We start from the raw sequence: 21,056 nt of genomic DNA on the forward strand, positions 1-21,056 counted from the left end.
TGCTTGCGGATTTTACAAGCATTTTTTAAGCGTTTTTGCAGAGTTTTTACAGTTATATGAAAAAGTTTGGGCACCCCTATTAATCTTAAGCTTCATGTTTTCTAAAAATTGGTGTTTTTGCAACAGCTATTTCAGTTTGATATATGTAATAACTGTTGGACACAGTAATGTTTCTGCCTTGAAATGAGGTTTATTGTACTAACAGAAAATGTGCAATCTGCATTCAAACAAAATTTGACAGGTGCATAACTATGGGCACCCTTATCATTTTCTTGTTTTAAATACTCCTACCTACTTTTTACTGACTTACTAAAGCACTTTTTTTGGTTTTGTAACCTCATTGAGCTTTGAACTTCATAGCCAGGTGTATGCAATCATGAGAAAAGCTACTTAAAGTGGCCACTTGCAAGTTGTTCTCATGTTTGAATCTCCTCTGAAGAGTGGCACCATGGGCTCCTCAAAACAACTGTCAAATGTTCTGAAAACAAAGATTATTCAACATAGTTGTTCAGGGGAAGGATGCAAAAAGCTGTCTCAGAGATTTAACCTGTCAGTTTCCACTGTGAGGAACATAGTAAGGAAATGGAAGAACACAGGGACAGTTCTTGTTAAGGCCAGAAGTGGCAGGCCAAGAAAAATATCAGAAAGGCAGAGAAGAAGAATGGTGAGATCAGTCAAGGACAATCCTCAGACCACCTCCAGAGAGCTGCAGCATCAACTTGCTGCAGATGGTGTCACTGTGCATCGGTCAACTATACAACGCACTTTGCACAAGGAGAAGCTGTATGGGAGAGTGATGCGAAAGAAGCCGTTTCTGCAAGCACGCCACAAACAGAGTCGGCTGAGGTATGCAAAAGCACATTTGGAGAAGCCAATTTCTTTTTGGAAGAAGGTCCTGTGGACTGATGAAACCAAGATTGAGTTGTTTGGTCATACAAAAAGGCGTTATGCATGGCGGCAAAAAAACACAGCATTCCAAGAAAAACACTTGCTACCCACAGTAAAATTTGGTGGAGGTTCCATCATGCTTTGGGGCTGTGTGGCCAATGCCGGCACCGGGAATCTTGTTAAAGTTGAGGGACGCATGGATTCCACTCAGTATCATCAGATTCTTGACAATAATGTTCAAGAATCAGTGATAAAGTTGAAGTTACGCAGGGGATGGATCTTTCAGCAAGACAATGATCCAAAACACCGCTCCAAATCTACTCAGGCATTCATGCAGAGGAACAATTACAATGTTCTGGAATGGCCATCCCAGTCCCCAGACCTGAATATCATTGAACATCTGTGGGATCATTTGAAGAGGGCTGTCCATGCTCGGCGACCATCAAACTTAACTGAACTGGAATTGTTTTGTAAAGAGGAATGGTCAAAACTACCTTCATCCAGGATCCAGGAACTCATTAAAAGCTACAGGAAGCGACTAGAGGCTGTTATTTTTGCAAAAGGAGGATCTACTAAATATTAATGTCACTTTTCTGGTGAGGTGCCCATACTTATGCACCTGTCAAATTTTGTTTGAATGCAGATTGCACATTTTCTGTTAGTACAATAAACCTCATTTCAAGGCGGAAACATTACTGTGTCCAACAGTTATTACATATATCAAACTGAAATAGCTGTTGCAAAAACACCAATTTTTATAAAACATTAAGCTTAAGATTAATAGGGGTGCCCAAACTTTTTCATATAACTGTAGATGCGGATTAGACTTGCATTTTTCAAATGCATTGTGACCTCAAATCCGCGTGCGGAAACGCACAAAAACGGACATGCTGCTGATTTTTCCGCAAGGAAAATCCGCTGCGGAAAATTCTGCAGCATGTGCACAGAACATGTGGATTTTCATTGGAGACCATGGGGCACGGACTACCAAGCGTTTTTAAAGCATTTACGCTGCGAAAATTCCACATCAAAAATGCTTCAAAAACGCATAGTGGGCATGCAGCCTCATACTAGAAACTCACATTTTACAATTTCATATTTTCAGCATTCTCATTATCATCACAGACAGGATTGCAATGAAAGGTAACAGCTCCATGTAAAGTAGATAAAACAGGATCCACCATTCTCAACAGGTGTTGTGGCTAACTGGCACAGAAAAAGACAAAAAGAAATTGTGGGCCTTACATCAGGTTAATATGTTTGCACCCTGGGAGGGATTAGGAAAAGGAATTGCAATTGATAGTTCACTTTATTAGGTTGTGTTAAATGGGCACAAGTCTATCAAGTAGCATGTGGTGCTCAAGGAAGAATGCTGCTAGGTACTCCCAAATCCTCATGGTTGGTGATGCTAACCTCACCGTGGGTAGTTTAAAATGACTGATAAAATCGGGTGACTAATAGAAAAATGGGTACCATAAACCTGGCACAAAACTACCTAGCGAGTGATAGTGTTTGAATACTATCACTGGCTTGAAAGTATTGGTACCTATTTGGCTTCTGGCCACCTTATTTGGGTATTCAAGATAGGTAATGTCCCAGCTCACCTCCATCACCTCTCTTCACAATAACCTGTTCCCTTATGGGAGCATGCTCATTTCTTTTTAGCACTCTAACAGTACTATTGGTGCTGGAACTTTCAGTGACTCACAAGAATGCAATGTGTCTGCTTTTGTTCAATGGCTCGCCTCTCGGTTATGTCAGACAAAGAATCTGTCTTGGTGTCTCTGTCTCTACTTTTTATAGCTTTATTAAACTTGACATCTGTCAATGAACAGCAAATTAGATGGGAGGCACCTAATGGCTGTCATTGTGGAGTGATTTTTTTGGGAGTAAGATAACAATTTTTAAATATAGTAATTTGCTAATTTCCTATTGTCATAGAGAAAAATTAAAATCCATAAAGACATCTCCGGAGAGGGGACATATTACCCTCACATTGAACATATGGGATTAATTATAACTGGGGAAGTGTGAAAGAGCTGACATTTCAGCTTCCATTGAAGTAGGGACCTCCTATAGTGACCAGGTAATTACAGCAGAGATCTATTCTGAGAACAAGCCACCAAGACTAGGATACATTTGCTCAGAGGCGGAAAAGTACACTTCCAAGGCAAGAGCTTCCTCTTTTCAAAGCAAAAGTCCCCAGACTTTTTGGAGCTAGTGGGCAGTGATGAATATTGGGGTTGGCATCGATTCGATATGGGAGATATATCTTTGCCATGGTAGCGAAGGGATGAACATAATGCATTCAGTCACATCAACGTAAGGTCATTCTAAACCCTCTAACTTAATATAGACAGATGGATGATGCTATCAATGGCAGGTTTCACCTCTATAGAAAGGTATAATTGCAGTAGGAAACATGACAACAATATCTACCGCCTGGGACCTCCATGGGTGAAGATATCCAGAAAGTTGGGGATCTCATAAACTTCAAAAAACCTAGCACATCCCACACCAACCCCCATATGAGCTCACCAAGGGGAGGCATGTGGACCTAACTTTGATCTAATAAAAATCAGAGTTTGGGGTTCTGTCATTGTTCATCCTGGAATAGACGGTTCTCTGAGAGTGTGTTCCATTTTCCTAATCGGAGCGTTTCCCTCCATAAAGATAAGAGACATTCCTGCAACATCAGGTTTAGTACCTCTCTTGTGTTATTCCTTTATTATACACTGTGTTCCAAATTATTATGCAAATAATATTTTCTCAGATTTTCCCAAATTACCTATATGAATTGCAGTCATAGTAATTTTCCAGTCAAATAACTATTAGAGTACAATTGAAAGGTTTTTGTACAAACAGCCTATAACAGTATATTTTTAAAAAAATAAAACACTCAAACTGCACTCAAAATGCATGTTCCAAATTATTATGCACAGCAGAGTTTTCAACCTTTTCATTTTAATAAAGAACAAAAAAATGGTTATTTTTGAAATTATAAGCATTAGCAGGTTATTACAAACTGAAATCAAACAGTTTTCAACTCAAAACTTTGTTCTAGGTTATGTAACATTTGCACACAGGACCCCTTGTCCGAAAGGAGCTTCTGAACTCTCTCATTCATTGAATTTCTCAGGTTTTGGATGGTTTCTGCTTCCAATTGTTTTGCATGAGGACAGAATGCCCTCCTAGAGCTGTTGCTTAGATGTGAACTGCCACCCGCCATCATAGACACTCCTTTTGATGATGCTCCAGAGGTTCTCAATGGGGTTGAGGTCAGGGGAGCATGGGTGCCACACCATAAGTTTGTCCCCTTTTATGCCCATAGCAGCCAGAGATGCAGATGTGTTATGTGCAGCATGAAACGGGGCATTATCATGCATGAAATGATCTCGATGGTCCAGATGGATGGAGTGGAGGATGGCTGGTTGATGGACACCCCATGCAAACACGGCTACGGCGCCAACAAGGAGGAGGTGGAGTAATGTTTTGGGCTGGAATCATGAGAGAGATTGTCGGCCCTTTTAGGATCCCTGAAGGGGTAAAGATGAACTCCATAATGTATGTTGAGTTTCTCAAACAGCACTTCCTGCCATGGTTCAAGAAGAAGAACCGTGTATTCCGCAACAAGATCATTTTCATGCATGATATGCCCCGTCTCATGCTGCACATAACACATCTGCATCTCTGGCTGCTATGGGCATAAAAGGGGACAAACTTATGGTGTGGCCCCCATGCTCCCCTGACCTCAACCCCATTGAGAACCTCTGGAGCATCATCAAAAGGAGTGTCTATGATGGCGGGAGGCAGTTGACATCTAAGCGACAGCTCTGGGAGGGTATTCTGTCCTCATGCAAAACAATTGGAAGCAGAAACCATCCAAAACCTGACAAATTCAATGAATGAGAGAGTTCAGAAGCTCCTTTCGAACAAGGGGTCCTATGTGCAAATGTAACATCACCTAGAATAAAGTTTTGAGTTGAAAACTGTTTGATTTCAGTTTGTAATAACCTGCTAATGCTTATAATTTCAAAAATGACCATTTTTTTGTTCTTTATTAAAATGAAAAGGTTGAAAACTCTGCTGTGCATAATAATTTGGAACATGCATTTTGAGTGCAGTTTGAGTGTTTTATTTTTTTTAAAATATACTGTTACCATAGGCAGTTTGTACAAAAACCTTTCAATTGTACTCTAATAGTTATTTGACTGGAAAATTACAATGACAGCAATTCATATAGGTAATTTGGGAAAATCTGAGAAAATATTATTTGCATAATAATTTGGAACACAGTGTATGTAATGGTATATCTCATATTATTTAATTCCTATTAAGTATCTTTGTATATATTTTTTTATAAACAGTGCCTACCTTTCCGGATTAAATATATAGCTCTGTTCCTCTTGCTGTGTAAACTACACCCCTGAAGCCATACGCTAGCTGTAAAGGGTCTCCAATTTGCCTGTATAAATGATTGGTGGTGGCATCTAGCAGTTCCTTCTGTTATTGCGGAATTGGCAGCGATATATATATATATATATATATATATATATATATATATATGTATATATATATATGTATGTATATCCACACTGTATATTTCATGCACTGAAATCGGAGGTGTATATACTGTACGCTCACTGTGAGTTTCCCAATAACCGGCCTAGTAGTGAAAGCAGCCGTGACCTCGTCCATCACTCGTCAGTCAATTGCGTAATTGTCCCGACGATTGGAGGCTGCGGAGTTGCGTACCCTAACAAACTTGTGGCAGAGGTGGTATCTGCGTAATCTGCCCGGTAAGTCTGCTTGACAAACTGGTGGCAGCGGTGTGATACGCGTGTTCCCCTGGTGTTATCAGTGACATCTATTTTTGCACATTATGAGATAAAGATGTCTGGAATCCATGATGATAACCATTTAGGAAAAAGTGTCTTAAACCCAAGTTCCAACTAAAGCAACTGCTTATTTTACCTGCTATTACGCCCAGCTCCAAAGAAAGGACAAATTTCACGTCTTACATAGTAACTGTAATAACTGTAAAAAATTAAAATTAGGTTGGAGCCACAATGTTTCCATATTTCTTTAAAATCCGATGTTGCTGGTAATACTCCGTGTTCAGTCTCTTTAGCACGTAATTCTTTAGAGTAAACCAGTCTACTCCAACTTAATGCATCTTTTTCTGTCTGTCAGCATCCTTTTGACAAGATATTTCTAGACAGTTGCTGCCAAGGCCACTCCAGAAATAACATACTACGCCAGGCTGTGTTTCTTGCCCTACATTTTACAGAGCAGCGTGACGAAAAGGAGTTCACGCTCACATTTCGTCTGCTTCCCCCAGAACCTTTGTTGTTTTCCCATAGGTGACCCCACAAGACATGTCATGTAAAAAGAGAAAGGATTTCGCCCAGCTCCCAGTAGTTATACGTCAAAATGAATTGTAATTCTGAAACACGTCCAATGGTAAACTGTCCACTCATCCTATGAATCTTTTAGCAGTCTCTGACCTGAGATGCCAGGACAACTCCATTATGCCTTTCAGCTGCTTTCGAGCTTTGGTTTAGGTCTTGAAAGTGGAGTGTGGTTACAGAAACTTGTTACAGGCCGATGAGCTGTCCAATCATGTATAAATTATTTACTTCGTACAAGCCCACTAGCTGCACATCCCGAATTATAGCGTATGAGTGATGTGAAAGCTTCTCACTGCCGATCTCTTTAGTAAGGATTTTCACCCAATCCTGCTTACGGGACATTTTTGCCCTCTATATCCAAATCTGCTTACATGCTCATTTTTTTCCAATAAACCCAGCTTACAATAAAATAAGACTGGGCTTGGACTCTTGGCCACAATGGGAGTTGTATTATAGCAGAATCATTAAGGGTTAGAAATGAGCAAATTGGTTTGAGCCACATTGATTTCGTTCCGAATATTAAAAAAGTAATTGGCTTCGAGTTTCTTTTGTGATTTGCTTTGAGCAATTCAGAAGGCCAGAAAAATAATGAAAAAACTAATACCTCACCTCGCCACTCCTCCATCTTCACTTTTTGCCAAGGCTCCCAGCGTCCGGCAGCCAAGGCGCGGACTAGTCTTTGGGCGACACACATCGGAACGCCATAATGTCACGATGTGCATTGCTATGTCAGAGGACTACTCGGTGCCAGAAGCTTCAGCACAGGATGAAGATGGAGGAAGAGGATGTCGCGCACAGTGGATAAGTAAAGAAGAGGTTGAAGGCAAAGGGGACCAGGCAGGTGAGCGGCAAGGTGGTTATTTTTTTTCCATAAACATTGAAAATCCTCTGGTTTGTTGAGAGACCCCACATCACGATAAGGAACATGAGATTCATATTGAATGACTTTAAGGGCAGGTGCAGACGGCTGTAGATTTTATCATGCGAGAGAATCGGGCCAATTATGCATTTGACACCAGAGTGTGATCACACTGTGCTCAGATTCTCTCAGTTGAGGAGAAGATGGAGGAAAACGTTTCTCCATCGTCTTCATTTTGTCAGTGTGTGGAAATTGGACTGTACTCACATGTCATCCACGTGCAGGCCGATGCTTTCCATGGACTCACTGACTTGTATGTCCGAGTGTGATCAGAATATCAGCTCAAATTCGAGCATGCAGCAATTTTGTTTCCTCGTACAGTCCCAGTCCGAGGAAAAAAAAATCAGACATGTGCACGGCCCCATAGACTAACATTGGTCCAAGTACGATCCAATGTTTTGTTGAATCACAAAATACGCTCATCTGCACTGTGACAGCGTCACTGGTACTAGCCTGTGTGAACTGAACCTCCAACTTTTCCCCAGCATGTTATGTAAAGGGAGTGGTTTTGTGTGAATGGCACAGAGATAGGGTGGGAAGTCATTCACCTTACCTCCCCTCAGGGTGTGACTGAGCTAGGCAAAATGCTCAGTCACTGTTTTTTTTTCAGTTGTTGTGTGTTTGGAGAGGCAAGGTCTCCAGACTGGAAAGCCATAGCTCAGGAGGAGCTAAAGGATGTGCTACAACCTGTGTGGGGGAACCCTACACTCCCATGGACTGTGCTATCGTTTCATTTTGTTTTGCCATTATGCCAGGAAGGCCATGTTTATTTTACTGAATCTGCAGAGCTGAGTCATCTTACCACAGCACCTATCCTAATGCAAATCTAATTTACAGACCAAATTCCACCACACTGCCAAATCTAAATCTAAATTCCAACAAAACATTAAAGGTGTTTTTTTTTTTTTTTCAATTTTAGCATTTATGTAGCATTTTTTTGCTGAGTATTTAAAAAAAAAAGTTGTACACAGATCATGCAAACGTGAACCAATAAGGGAAATATAAAATTCAGCGCAAACAGCACAGCTATTTGTGTAGCTTTTAATATTGGTGCATTTTTTAGGATCGGCATGCTCTTGTTATAAGAAGAGTTTTTATGCTTTTTTCCCATAGGTTTCTCTATAAGGCTTGTAAATACTCAGCTGCAGTATGACTTTAATAATGGAGTCTAGGTGATGGCAGAATTATAATCCCACCTTACAATTATGTCTGTACGCTGGGAATAAAGCAAATATGGGGAAACAACGATCCGGTAAACTTGGGCTATGCTTTGCCGCCATAATAAGTAATGTGAGTAGTCTGTATTGAGAACCAGTGACCGTGGATGATTTGTGATGCAAGGAAACTCCCCAGAGATCCCTAATAATGGAAGAATAGATGATAGTACAGGCCAAGTTATACACAGGAGACCAGATACCCGCGGACAGGTCCACCATAAGCACAGCATGTCCCCTTTGGAGGAGCACCCCAGAAGCAATTAACTAGTGAGTTACCCATATAGTGTAGAAAATTGAGCTATGATATATGCCTGACAGTAATGCAAAAAATTGGGAACTCAAAAGCCATGTGTTGTCTGATTTTAAGACAGACACCATGCTGAATCATAGAGTTTATTCGCTCCATTCGCATATACAGGTGCATCTCACTAAATTAGAATATCATCAAAAAGTTAATTTATTTCAGTTCTTTAATACAAAAAGTGAAACTCATATATTATATAGAGTCATTACAAACAGAGTGATCTATTTCAAGTGTTTATTTCTGTTAATGTTGATGATTATGGCTTACAGCCAATGACAACACAAAAGTCATTATCTCAGTAAATTAGAATGATTAACAAAAAGCACCTGCAAAGGCTTCCTAAGCGTTTAAAAAGGTCTCTTAGTCTGTTTCAGTAGACTCCACAATCATGGGGAAGACTGCTGACTTGACAGATGTCCAGAAGGCAGTCATTGACACTCCACAAGGTCCCAGAGCTCTAACTTTAATTTGGAAATCAAGGTCCCAGAGTCTAGAGGAAGAGTGGAGAGGCCACAATCCAAGCTGCTTGAGGTCTAGTGTGAAGTTTCCACAATCAGTGATGGTTTGGGGGGGCCATGTCATCTGCTGGTGTAGGTCCACTGTGTTTTATCAAGACGAAAGTCAGCGAAGCCGTCTACCAGGAAATTTTAGAGCACTTCATGCTTCCCTCTGCCAACAAGCTTTTTGGAGATGGAAATTTCATTCTACAGTAGGACTTGGCATCTGTCCACACTGCCAAAAGTACCAATACCTGGGTTACAAACAATAGTATCACTGTACTTCATTGGCCAGCAAACTCGCCTGACCTTAACCCCATAGAGAATCTATGGGGTATTGTCAAGAGGAAGATGAGAGACACCAGATCCAACAATGCAGACGAGCTGAAGGCTGCTATCAAAGCAACCTGGGCTTCCATAACACTTCAGCAGTGCCACAGGCTGATCGCCTCCATGCCACGCCACATTGATGCAGTAATTGATGCAAAAGGAGCCCCACCAAGTATTGAGTGCATTTACTGAACATACATTTCAGTAGGCCAAAATTTCGGATTTTAAAAACATTTTTCAAGCTGTTGTTATAAAGTATTCTAATTTACTGAGATAATGACTTTTGTGTTTTCATTGCTTGTAAGCCATAATCATCAACATTAACAGAAATAAACACTTGAAATAGATCACTGTGTAATGACTCTATATAATATATGAGTTTCATTTTTTATTCTGAAGAACTGAAATAAATTAACTTTTTGATGATATTCTAATTTAGTGAGAATCCGTATCTACTCCTCCTTGATCAGTCCTCATCTGGAATACTGTGTCCAGTTCTGGGCACCGCATTTTAAAAATGACATAAAAAAAACTGGAGCAAGTTCAGAGAAGAGCTACCAGGATGGTGAGCGGACTGCAAACTATGTCCTACGAGGAGCGGTTAAAGGATCTGGGAATGTTTAGCTTGCAAAAAAGAAGACTGAGAGGAGACTTAATAGCTGTCTACAAATATCTCAAGGGATGTCACAGTGTAGAGGGATCATCCTTATTCTAGTTTGCATATGGAAACACGAGACGTAATGGAATGAAACTAAATGGGAGAAGATGCAGATTAGATATTAGAAAAAACTTTTTGACAGTGAGGGTGATCAATGAGTGGAACAGGCGGCCACGAGAGGTGGTGAGTTCTCCTTCAATGGAAGTCGTCAAAGAGAGGCTGGACAGAAATCTGTCTAAGATGGTTTAGTGAATCCTGCATTGAGCAGGGGGTTGGACCAGATGACCCTGGAGGTCCCTTCCAACTCTAACATTCTAGGATTCTATGCTTTTTTTAAACTGGGTGCATGTCCTATTCTCGTCTGCTTTTTGCATATCAAACTAAGCCATGGGAGATCAGACCCCAGCGCAGGGCTGTGGAGTCGGAGTCGTGGAGTCGGAGCCCATTTTGGTGGAGTCGGAGTTGGTATAAAATGGACCGACTCAGACTCCTAAAATATATAATAAATTGGGTATAGTAGTTCAATGCAGTTTGTGGGGAATATTTTTTCATAAGAATTTTGGAAAGTTATGAAATGTCCTATAAATGTCTGTCCTATTCCTGATCTAAGGGTCTATACTTTTAGCTGAGATGAATCTGTGCTACAGTAAATTTATCACTTAAACATGAGCCATGTATGAGGGAGTCGGTGTCATGGAAATGTCGGAGTCGAGGTTTGGATTACCGACTCCACAGCCCTGCCCCAGCGATCATAAAAACGGGGCTCTGCAGAGTCCTGTGTGAATGGAGGGAAGCAAGAGCATGTGCACCATCTGAATACAGCACTCAGCCATTTCCGGCAGTCCCATAGAGAATGAATAAAGTGGACATGCGCATGCTCGACCTCCAATCCATTCAGATGGGGTTCTGCAGGGCTCTATCCTGGTGGTCCTCAGTGATCAATAAGTTATTTCCTTTCGGCATATCTAAAGAAGAATATAATGCTGTCTGCAGTACCTGCAGGGCAAGCATCAGATTAGCTAAAGCTGATAATGAATTTAGGCTTGCAAGAGGGAAAATATATATTCTTGTACCGTGTTAGCCAGTAGATAGAAAAATATTTAGATTTGAGAGTCCTCAGTGGTTGATACCTTTTAATGGCTAACTGAAAAGATGGTAACAAATTGCAAGCTTTCGAGGCTACGCAGGTCTCTTCATCAGGCTAGTATACCACAAAATCTGAAGAGTCACATATTTATACACAATAAGACACAAAAAATGCAATAGGTAAGAAAGGTGATGGGAAACAGAGTTATTATGGAAGAGATAAACAGTTCTGGCTATAAATATTTTAGCAGTTAATAGATAAGGAGTGTGAAGGTTTTATTGTCCTGTGACTAGGTCCAGTGTTATGATGGCCTCACAAGTCTGAGGGGCACATTCCTTAGTTGATGTAGAATGACATAAATCCATGCGACACATTCATTCCTGCTCTGAAAGTGTTAAAGGTCACCATTAGTTTATATTCTGAGATTCTTCTTTCTCTTTGAGATTTGAAGTTACCTTTTAATACCAGTAATTTAATGTCTTTTATGCTGTGATCAGGGGAACAAAAATGCCTGGCTACAGGCAGATCTATTCTTTTTTCTTTTATTGTGTGGCGATGATGATTCATTCTTGTTCTAAGTTTTCGCCCTGTCTCCCCTACATAAAGACCCCCAGCTGGACATTTGGTACATATAATAAAGTGCACTACATTAGATGTGATACAGCTGAACGTACCTGGGATTTTATAGTCCTGATGTGAATTGGGGATCTTTATCTTGTCTGTGGTCGTTATAAACGGACAGGTTTTACATTTTTTCTGGTTGCCAGGAAAGGTACATGTAGCTGGTGGCTCTTTTAATCTGGTTCTCACTTGTTCTTGGATGGTAGCCCTGTTTCAAAAAGGTCTTTCTGAGGCCATCAAGGTGTTTGTCTCTATCCATCTGGTTGGAACATATCTGATTATATCTGATGGCTTGGCTGTAAACAATAGAGTTTTTTATGTGTTTTGGGTGGAAACTGTCCCATTTAAGGTATGTAGGACGGTCGATTGGTTTCTGGTACAAGGATGTCTCTATTTCATTGTTCTGTAGCTTGATTATGGTGTCCAAAAAGTTATTTTCAGTACAGGAGTAGTTGAGTGTTAGGTTGATGGTGGGATGAAATCGATTAAAGTGTTCATGGAACGTCTTCAGCTGTTGCTCAGACCCTGTCCAGATGATTAAAATATCGTCAATGAAACGCTAGTAGGCCAGAGGCCTGATGGGACATGAGGACAAAAAGTCACTTTCAAGCTTGGCCATGAAAAGATTTGCGTACTGTGGAGCCATTTTACTTCCCATCGCTGTACCAGTTTCCTGTAGATATATGTTGTTATCAAATTCAAAGTAATTGTGGGTGAGGATGAATTCTGTAAGTTTGACCACAGAATCAGCAACAATTCCTGTATTTTCTATGAAGATTTTGCAGGCATTTAATCCATCCTGGTGTGAGATATTAGAATACAAAGATTCCACATCCATGGTGGCCAGGATGGTTCCTTCTGGTAGAGGACCTATTGCTGCTAGTTTATTCAGTAGGTCTGTCGTGTCGTGAATGTAGCTGGGTGTACTCTTTACCAGTGGTTTAAGAACACACTCTACCCATCCAGAAACTTGCTCAGTAAGGGTGCCCACACATGAAAGTAGCCATTTGACCTACCAGTAATAGGGTTTCCAGGACAGCACCATCAGGAGGTTGTCCTTCATATCTTTGATAGGAACAGGAAACACACAAGAGGTTAAAAGGCCCCTCCCTCCACCCTCACTCCAGTGATTTTCCAAGTACCACACCAGGATGGATGCAAATCTATTTTATTTGCCTTTCAACAATCTATGTTAATTTCACATAGCCGTTTAGGAATATTTAGGGAGGGAATATAATGGGTGCTGTCATGAGGGACTCCTGGAAACCCTATTACCGGTAGGTCTAATGCCTACTTTCCAGGACGTCCCTCCTGACAGAAGAATACCAGAGTATACATTTAGGGGGGGACCACTACCTGGAGGACCTTCCTTCCGAAGGCCATCTTTTGGCCTGATAGAATATCCAATTTATAAAGTTTACAAATGGTATTCAGATTTGTCCAAGTTGCCGCTCTGCAGATCTGGTCCACAGATGTCCCTGCTCTTTCTGCCCATGATGCGGACATAGCTCTGGTAGAATGGGCTCTAATATTTTCTGGAGGGGACTTCTCCTCGGCTAAATAGGCTAGACTAATTACTGATCTGACCCATCTTGCTAATGTAGATTTTGTTGCTTTTTCCCCCCTATTTTTTCCCCCAAACTGTATAAATAGGTTGGAATCTATACGCCAGTCCTTCGTGACCTCTAGGTATTGTAGAACTACTCTCCTGACATCAAGTGAGTGGAAAGTTAGTTCCTGATCGTTCTTATAGTCCTGACTAAAAGAGGGTAGAACTACCCCCTGATTCATATGGAAAGGGGTAACTACTTTTGGCAAAAAAGCTGGGTCTAACCTGAGGATAATACAATCGTCTAGGCATTTCAAGTATGGGTCTCTGATTGAGAATGCTTGAATTTCCCCTATCCTCCTCGCTGTGGTTATTGCGACTAGGAACACTGTCTTAAGTGAGAGGAATTTTATGTTTGATTCTATGAGAGGCTCGAAGGGTTTGTTGCATAGGCTCTTTAGGACCATATTCAAGTCCCATGGTGGGATATGGGTTTTAATTGTTGGTCTTATCCTTGTTGTAGCCTTAACAAATCTATCTACCCATGGATGGTGAGCTAGTAGGTAATCCATGAAAGCACTCAATGCAGCGATTTGTACTTTTAATCTGCTGGGCCTTAGACCTTTTTCAAACCCTGTCTGCAAGAATTCTAATATTTTGGGGAAGTCTGGAACGGAACTCTCAGATGCTGTTTGGTACTGCAAACAGAATCTCTTCCAGATTTTTGTATAGATGGCCGATGTTACTGGTTTCCTACTATTTTCCAGGATTGAGATTACTGCGTCTGATAGGCCTCTAAATCTCAGGATCAGCCTTTCAGGGTCCATGCCAAAAGCTGGAGAAATTTCACATCGGGATGGAATATTGGGCCCTGAAACAGCAAGTCCTGCCTCTCCGGAAGGATTATTGGATCCCCCAGGGACATTTTCTTCAGTAAGGGGAACCAACTTCTCTTGGGCCAGAAAGGTAGGATTATTATCACCCTGGCTCAGTCTTCCTGAATCTTCTTTAGCACCCACGGTATCAAGGGTATAGGAGGGAATGCATATGCTAGACTCATGTTCCATTTCTGAGATAACGCATCTATCCCTTCTGGTCTGTCTTCTGGATTGAGGGAGAAGAATTTTCCTGCCTTTGCGTTTTTCCGAGTAGCGAAAAGATCCCATTGGGGAATGCCCCATCGATGTGTTACCTGACGAAACACCTCCCAGTTCAATTACCATTCTGACTGTAGAACAGTTTCTCGACTGAGGAAGTCTGCTACTGTATTTTGAGAGCCTTTTAGATGTACTGCAGATATTGAAAGGACCGAACTTTCTGCCCACTGGAAGATTTCGCCCGCCAAGGATTGTAGAAGGTGGTGACGAGGACCTCCCTGATGTTTGAGGAAGGCTACTGATGTCATGTTGTCTGTTAATACTCTGATATGTTGACCTTTTAGATGTTTTTGACCCCTTTCCAATGCCTCCCAGACGGCCTGAAGCTCTCTTAGATTTGATGATCTGGGACGATCCTGCATTCGCCAGGTACCTTGTAGATATTGACCGTTTACGTGAGCCCCCCAGCCTCTGCTGCTCGTATCGGTATTGAGAGTCACGAATGGGGTCAACCTCCACATGACTCCTTCCTTAGGTTGGCTTTGGAGGTCCACCAAGTCAATGATCTTTTGGTTACCTTTGATAAGGAAACTTTTTTGTCCAGATCGACCATTTTCTGACTCCAGGTTGATAGAATTTGTTGCTGCAACTGTCTTGAATGGAATTGGCTCCACCTGACTCCCGGTATGGAAGCTGTCATGAGACCCAGGATTTTCATACATTCCCGAATGGTAACTTTCGTGTTCCTCATGAATTTCTTGATCCTGACTCTGAGCTCTGTGTTTCTTTTCCGGCAGAAAAGATATTTGTTGTTCTGAGTCTAGAAGGATTCCCAAAAAAATCTTTCTTCTTTCTGGTACAAGATGTGATTTTTCCCAGTTTATAATCCATCCTAAATTTTTCATGGTCAGCATGGTTGATGTTAGGTTGGTCTTTAGCTGCTGTGGAGAGTCTGCCAATACCAGGAAGTGGTCTAGATACTGAATAATTAAATATTCCTTGTTCCCTGAGGAACGCCATAACTTCGGCCATCAGTTTGGTAAAGATACATGGAGCTGAAGAAAGGCCAAAGGGAAGACAAGTAAACTGGTAATGCAGAACGGTGTCTCCTTCTTTTAAAGCAAACCGTAGAAATTGTTTACTGTGACGGTGAATTGGGACATGATAATAGGCCTCTTTGAGATCTATTGTACATATCACCATGTTGTGTCTGATTAAGGGAATTGTCAACCTGATTGATTCCATTTTGATTTTTTTGTAAACGACTGATTTCTTTAGAGATTTCAGATTTATTATGGTGCGATAATCGCCCCCGGGTTTCTTTATTGAAAATAGACCCGAGTAAAAGCCCAAGAACTGTTCTGCTTTTGGTACTGGTATTACTGCTCCTGATTTTATTAGCTTCCTCACGTCTGTTAGCAGCCTTTTGGAGACCTGACCGGAATGGTTTGTTGTCAGGTGAAACCTTCCCTGCGGAGTCTGTCCGAATTCTATCTTGTAGTCCTCTGCGATAGACTGGAGAATCCATGGGCTGTTGGTAATCTTCATCCAAGCTCCGTGGAAAAGTTGGAGTCTTCCTCCCACTTTCCTGGCGTCATCTTCTACATGTGTTAGCACTTGTAGAGGGAAGGGGATTCCTCAAGATACCTCCCTTCTGGTAGCTCCATCTACCTGACTTCCCTTTTCCGGAATATTCGGGCTTTTGCTGGTAACGAGGTTTCCGAAAGGAGGACACCTTCTTAGGTTTCTGCTCCGGAAAACCCTTTTTTTCATCTGAGGCCTTCTCCAGTATTTCATCCAATACTGGACCAAACAGCCGGAGGCCTGAAAAGGGAATGGCACATAATTTACTTTTAGAATGACTGTCACCTGACCAGGTTTTTAGCCATACTGCTCTTCTGGATGCAGTAGAAAGGGCCCCATTCCGAGCAGCAAATCTTATTGATTATGCCGAGGCATCGGCGACAAACCCTGTTGCCATCTTAAGTAGTAGAATAGAGTCAAGGATCTCCTCTCTGGATGACTTCCTCCTCAGGTGGTCTTCAAGCCATATACTCATGGATCTTGCAACTGAAGTGGATGCGATATTGGCTTTTATTATTGCTGCAGATAGGTCTTTTTAAGGAGACTGTCTGCTTTCCTATCCATTGCATCCTTTAGAGATGATGAATTCTCAAACGGGAAGGATGTTTTTTTCGCTACCCTGGCAATTGGGATATCAATTTTTGGGGTTTCCTCCCATAATTTTATATCTTCTCGTTCGAATGGTAGGCGAGTTCTGAAGCTTCTGGGAATTATTAGCTTCTTCTCTGTGTCCTCCCACTCTTCCAGGATCATTGCCTTAATGTGATTATTCACGGGAAAAACCTTATTCCTGTGGGTTCTCAACCCCCTAAACATCTCATCATGCACTGATGATGGTTGGTAAGTGTCTTCTATCTGCATAGTGTTTCTTACTGCAGTTAACAGTGTATTGGTATCTTCCCAGGAGAAGAGATATTTTTTCTTCTCTTCTGGAGGGTTAATGATAGAGTCTTCCCTGTCCTGATCGGGGGCAGAAAAATCCGACAACTCTTCTTCCCCAGAACTGGACTCCAGCTCCTGACGTGGCCTCTTGAGACGGGGAGCACCCTAAGGAGCTTGTGGAATGACTAAGTCTGTGACAGTACTCTGCACTTCCTCTCTTACTATGGCTCTTAAGTCTGACATGAAGGAGGAATGTTCTGCTTTGACAATTTTTGCAATACAGGTAGAGCATAACTGTTTTCCATATGTATCCGGTAGTTTCTTGTTACAGATGGCGCATCTCCTTTTCTTAGGAGCTGATGTCATCGAGTGTTTTTTAGGTGTCTCCTTGTCCTAAAAAGACAAGGAGCACAAGACTTTTACTACCGTATATCAATGGGAATGAGGTGAGAAGAGGGGAAGTACCCAGTAAACTTACTTGGGCTGGAGGTTCAGTCAGAGTGTCAGAACGACCAGTGGTTTGATCTGCCATTGCTGGTGTGCTGGTTGACTGATGACCTTAGTCCCATCCCCCCTTAAATAGATCTCACCTGTCTTCCATCTGAATCGTCAGAAAAAAGGGCGTTTCTCCTTTAATTTTTAGTTTGGCGCCATTTTTTTCAAATTTTCCGGAAGTGCGCACGCCGGTTACTAGAGGTTCACGTATCGCTCACTCTGTAACCGGAAGTGCCGTCTCCGCCATCTTGCGCACGCTGGAGTATGCAGGGCTGCAGCAGCTGGAACCAAGGGCCCCCTTTGAGGGGAAGATGGTTCCACTCCCCCTGGAAAAAAAGGCTGAGGGACCCCTGGATTCAGCGGGGTGTCGGCCTCCGGACCCTGGCAGGAGGGAGGGGAGGAGTGCGAGGACCCCGACCCGATCCTCCTGCGCCCGGCTTCAGAAACTCCTGCTCCTGGGACGTAACCTCTTCTGTGTCCATTCCTGATAGGGACAGGAAAAACACTGGAGTGAGGGTGGAGGGAGGGGCCTTTTAACCGCTTGTGTGTTTCCTGTCCCTATCAAGGATATGAAGGACGACCTCCTGATGGTGCTGTCAGGAGGGACGTCCTGGAAATAACACATGAAATGGCTTGCAAGAGATGTCTTAAGAAATAAGGAAGGATTTTGGGGGTAATGTCAAAAGTAAAGGAAAAGTCAAAGATGCTATAGGATTTTTACAGGATGAAAATGGTAAAGTGGTAAAAAATGATGCTGAGAAGACCGAACTTTTAAATTCCTATTTTGCATGTTTTCTCTCAGAAAGTAAATGTAACATCAACTGACATTCATTGTACTATTGAAGGAATACAACAATCCACATGTTCTATAAACAGAGAGATAGTGAGGGAACACTTAGCTAACATAAATGAATTCAAGTCTCCAGGTCCAGATGAATTACATCTTAGGGTACTGAAGGAGATGGCAGAGAAAATTATTGAACCACTCTCCATAATCATTGAAAATTCTTGGAAAACAGGAGAAGTCCCAGAAGATTGAAGAAGGGCAAATGTTGTCCCTATCTTCAAAAAGGGGAAGAAGGTGGACCCAGGAAACTATAGGCCTGTGAGCCTTACTTCTTTACTAGAAAAGATCTTTGAACAAATTAATAAACAGCTTGTTTGCAAGTACTTTTATGAGAATGAAGTGATTAACCAGAGCTAGCATGGGTTTGTAAGTAAAAAGTCATGTCGGACTAACTTAAATTCCTTCTATGACAGAATCACTGACTGGGTGGATCAGGGAAACGCAGTAGATATAGTATATCTTGATTTCAGCAAAACATTTGGCAAAGTATCTCATACCATCCTTATTGAAAAAATGACCAACTATGGAATGGACAAGGCAACTGTTAGGTGGATTCATAACTGGCTTAGTGATTGGACCCAAAGAGTGGTCATAAATAGCTGCATAACAAGTTGGAAGAATGTCTCAAGTGGGGTACCACAAGACTCTGTTCTGGGCCCTGTGTTGTTCAATATCTTTATCAATGATTTAGATGAAGGAATTGAGGGTAAACTGATTAAATTTGCTGATAACACAAAGCTAGGAGGGATAGCTAATACTAGAGAAGAGTGAGAGAGGATTCAAAAAGACCTAAATAAACTGGAGCAGTGGGCAGCAACTAACAGCATGGTATTTAACAAGGAGAGATGCAAAGTCCTACATCTGGGCAAGAAAAATGAAAAAATCATATACAGAATGGGAGGAATAGAGCTAAGCAACAGTACATGTGAAAAAGACTTAGGTATACTAATAGATCATAGACTGAACATGAGTCAACAGTGTGATGCAGCAGCAAAAAGGCAAACAATTCTGGGATGTATTAACAGAAGCATACAGTACAAATCACGTGAAGTAAATATCCCCCTCTACTACACTTTGGTCAGACTTCATCTGGATTACTGTGTCCAGTTCTGGGCACCACATTGTAAAAAAGACTTGAAGAAACTGGAGCGAGTTCAGAGGAGAGTGACCAGAATGGTGACCAGTCAGCAAACAATGTCCTATGAGAAGCGGTTAGAGGATTTGGGAATGTTTAGCATGCAAAAGAGAAGACTGAGAAAAGACTTAATAGCTGTCTACAAATATCTCAAGGGCTGTCACACTGTAGAAGGATCAGCTTTATTCTCATTTGCACAAAGAAAAACAAGAATCAATGGGATGAAACTGAATGGGAGAAGATACAGATTAGATATTAGAAAAAACTTTTCGACAGTGAGGGTGATGAATGAGTGGAACAGGCAGCCACGAGAGGGGGTGAGTTTTCCTTCAATGGAAGTCTTCAAACAAAGGCTGGGCAGACATCTGTCTGAGATGGTTTAGTGAATCCTGCACTGAGCAGGGGGTTGGACCAGATGACCCAGGAGGTCCCCTCCAACGCTAACATTCTATGATTCTATGCTTCTATCAGTAGGGAGAACTTTAAAACTTGGCCAAAACCCTGTCAGTAAAATTAGTGCGCACCACGTGCTGGAATGTTGCAGGATGATAACATTTTTGTTTTTCTCCTTTACATTTGGAGATTCTGGACATCAGATCCTTATTAAATCACACGTCTGCCAGTCTGCCTCTGATATGAAACGACAGACACTTTACCCAGATAGAATCCATTTCCAAGCATTACATATGTCTCCACAGCTGAAACAGAAAAAAAAAAAACGCTTTGTGCACTGCGATCTGGCATCTTCCAGCAACTGTTACTTTCTGCATCTCCATTTGTTATTTACAGCTCTCATATGCCACACTGTAAATATATATACACACTTGTAAGAACCATCGCAATATGGAAACTGTCAAAGGCATTTCCATAATTCTGTGAAGTGTTTTCCCTTCGGTGAATGTCAGTAAACCTCATCAATGATGACAAGTAAATATGGCAGCAAATATATAGAAAGAGTTGCACAGCTGAGTTGTAACCATTCAAAATGCCTACCTCCCACAGAGCTTTAAAGTCCTTCTGTTCGATCCGTAAGAGTTCACTGTTTTCCCTTGTAACAATGGTGGCATGTCGGGGGGTGTTATCCAGTATTGACTCTCCAAAAGCAGTGCCAACTCCCAGCGTACATATAATAACTGCATCCTAGAAGAAAAGTGGAAAGTAATTATCCAAACACTCTGTGATGAAGTGCCAAGAGCCCAAAGACACTTGGCATCGAAATTATGCCAATAGTGTTAAAACTAGACGACTTGGAAGCACATTGTGAGGTTGCTGTGTACTATACCTGGCATCCAGCTGAACACGACACCTAGAAGGAAAATTGTGAGAAGAGCCCTGTCCTTCATCTTAGCTAGTTATTATTACATACAGTATCTAACTGACAGAGAACAGATCATAATGATCTTCCAAAAAGTCCTTTTCAGATGGATGCCAGTCCTACTGGGAGCTGTAAAGTGGGGGTTTACCCCACAAGGTCTGTCCCATTTTAGGTTTACATATTCAAAAGCCATATTTTTTTTAACTTTCTAATCAACTCA

The 21,056-nt window shown here is 41.6% G+C and overlaps 1 protein-coding gene across 3 annotated transcripts in view; it reads right to left on the reverse strand.

Moving 5' to 3' along the window:
* Window positions 1-21,056, reverse strand: part of RAPGEF4 (Rap guanine nucleotide exchange factor 4) — a 370,796-nt gene that overhangs the window by 303,691 nt on the left and 46,049 nt on the right. For all 3 annotated transcript variants that reach the window (XM_073646933.1, XM_073646932.1, XM_073646934.1), the window contains exon 4: window positions 20,515-20,661. In XM_073646933.1, coding sequence (XP_073503034.1) covers window positions 20,515-20,661 — 147 coding nt within the window. The remainder of the gene's footprint in view (window positions 1-20,514; window positions 20,662-21,056) is intronic.

Source organism: Phyllobates terribilis, unplaced genomic scaffold (assembly GCF_046119375.1).
Source record: "Phyllobates terribilis strain yellow unplaced genomic scaffold, ASM4611937v1 Scaffold_9__5_contigs__length_417890890, whole genome shotgun sequence".
In the NCBI taxonomy this organism is placed as follows: Eukaryota; Metazoa; Chordata; class Amphibia; order Anura; family Dendrobatidae; genus Phyllobates; species Phyllobates terribilis.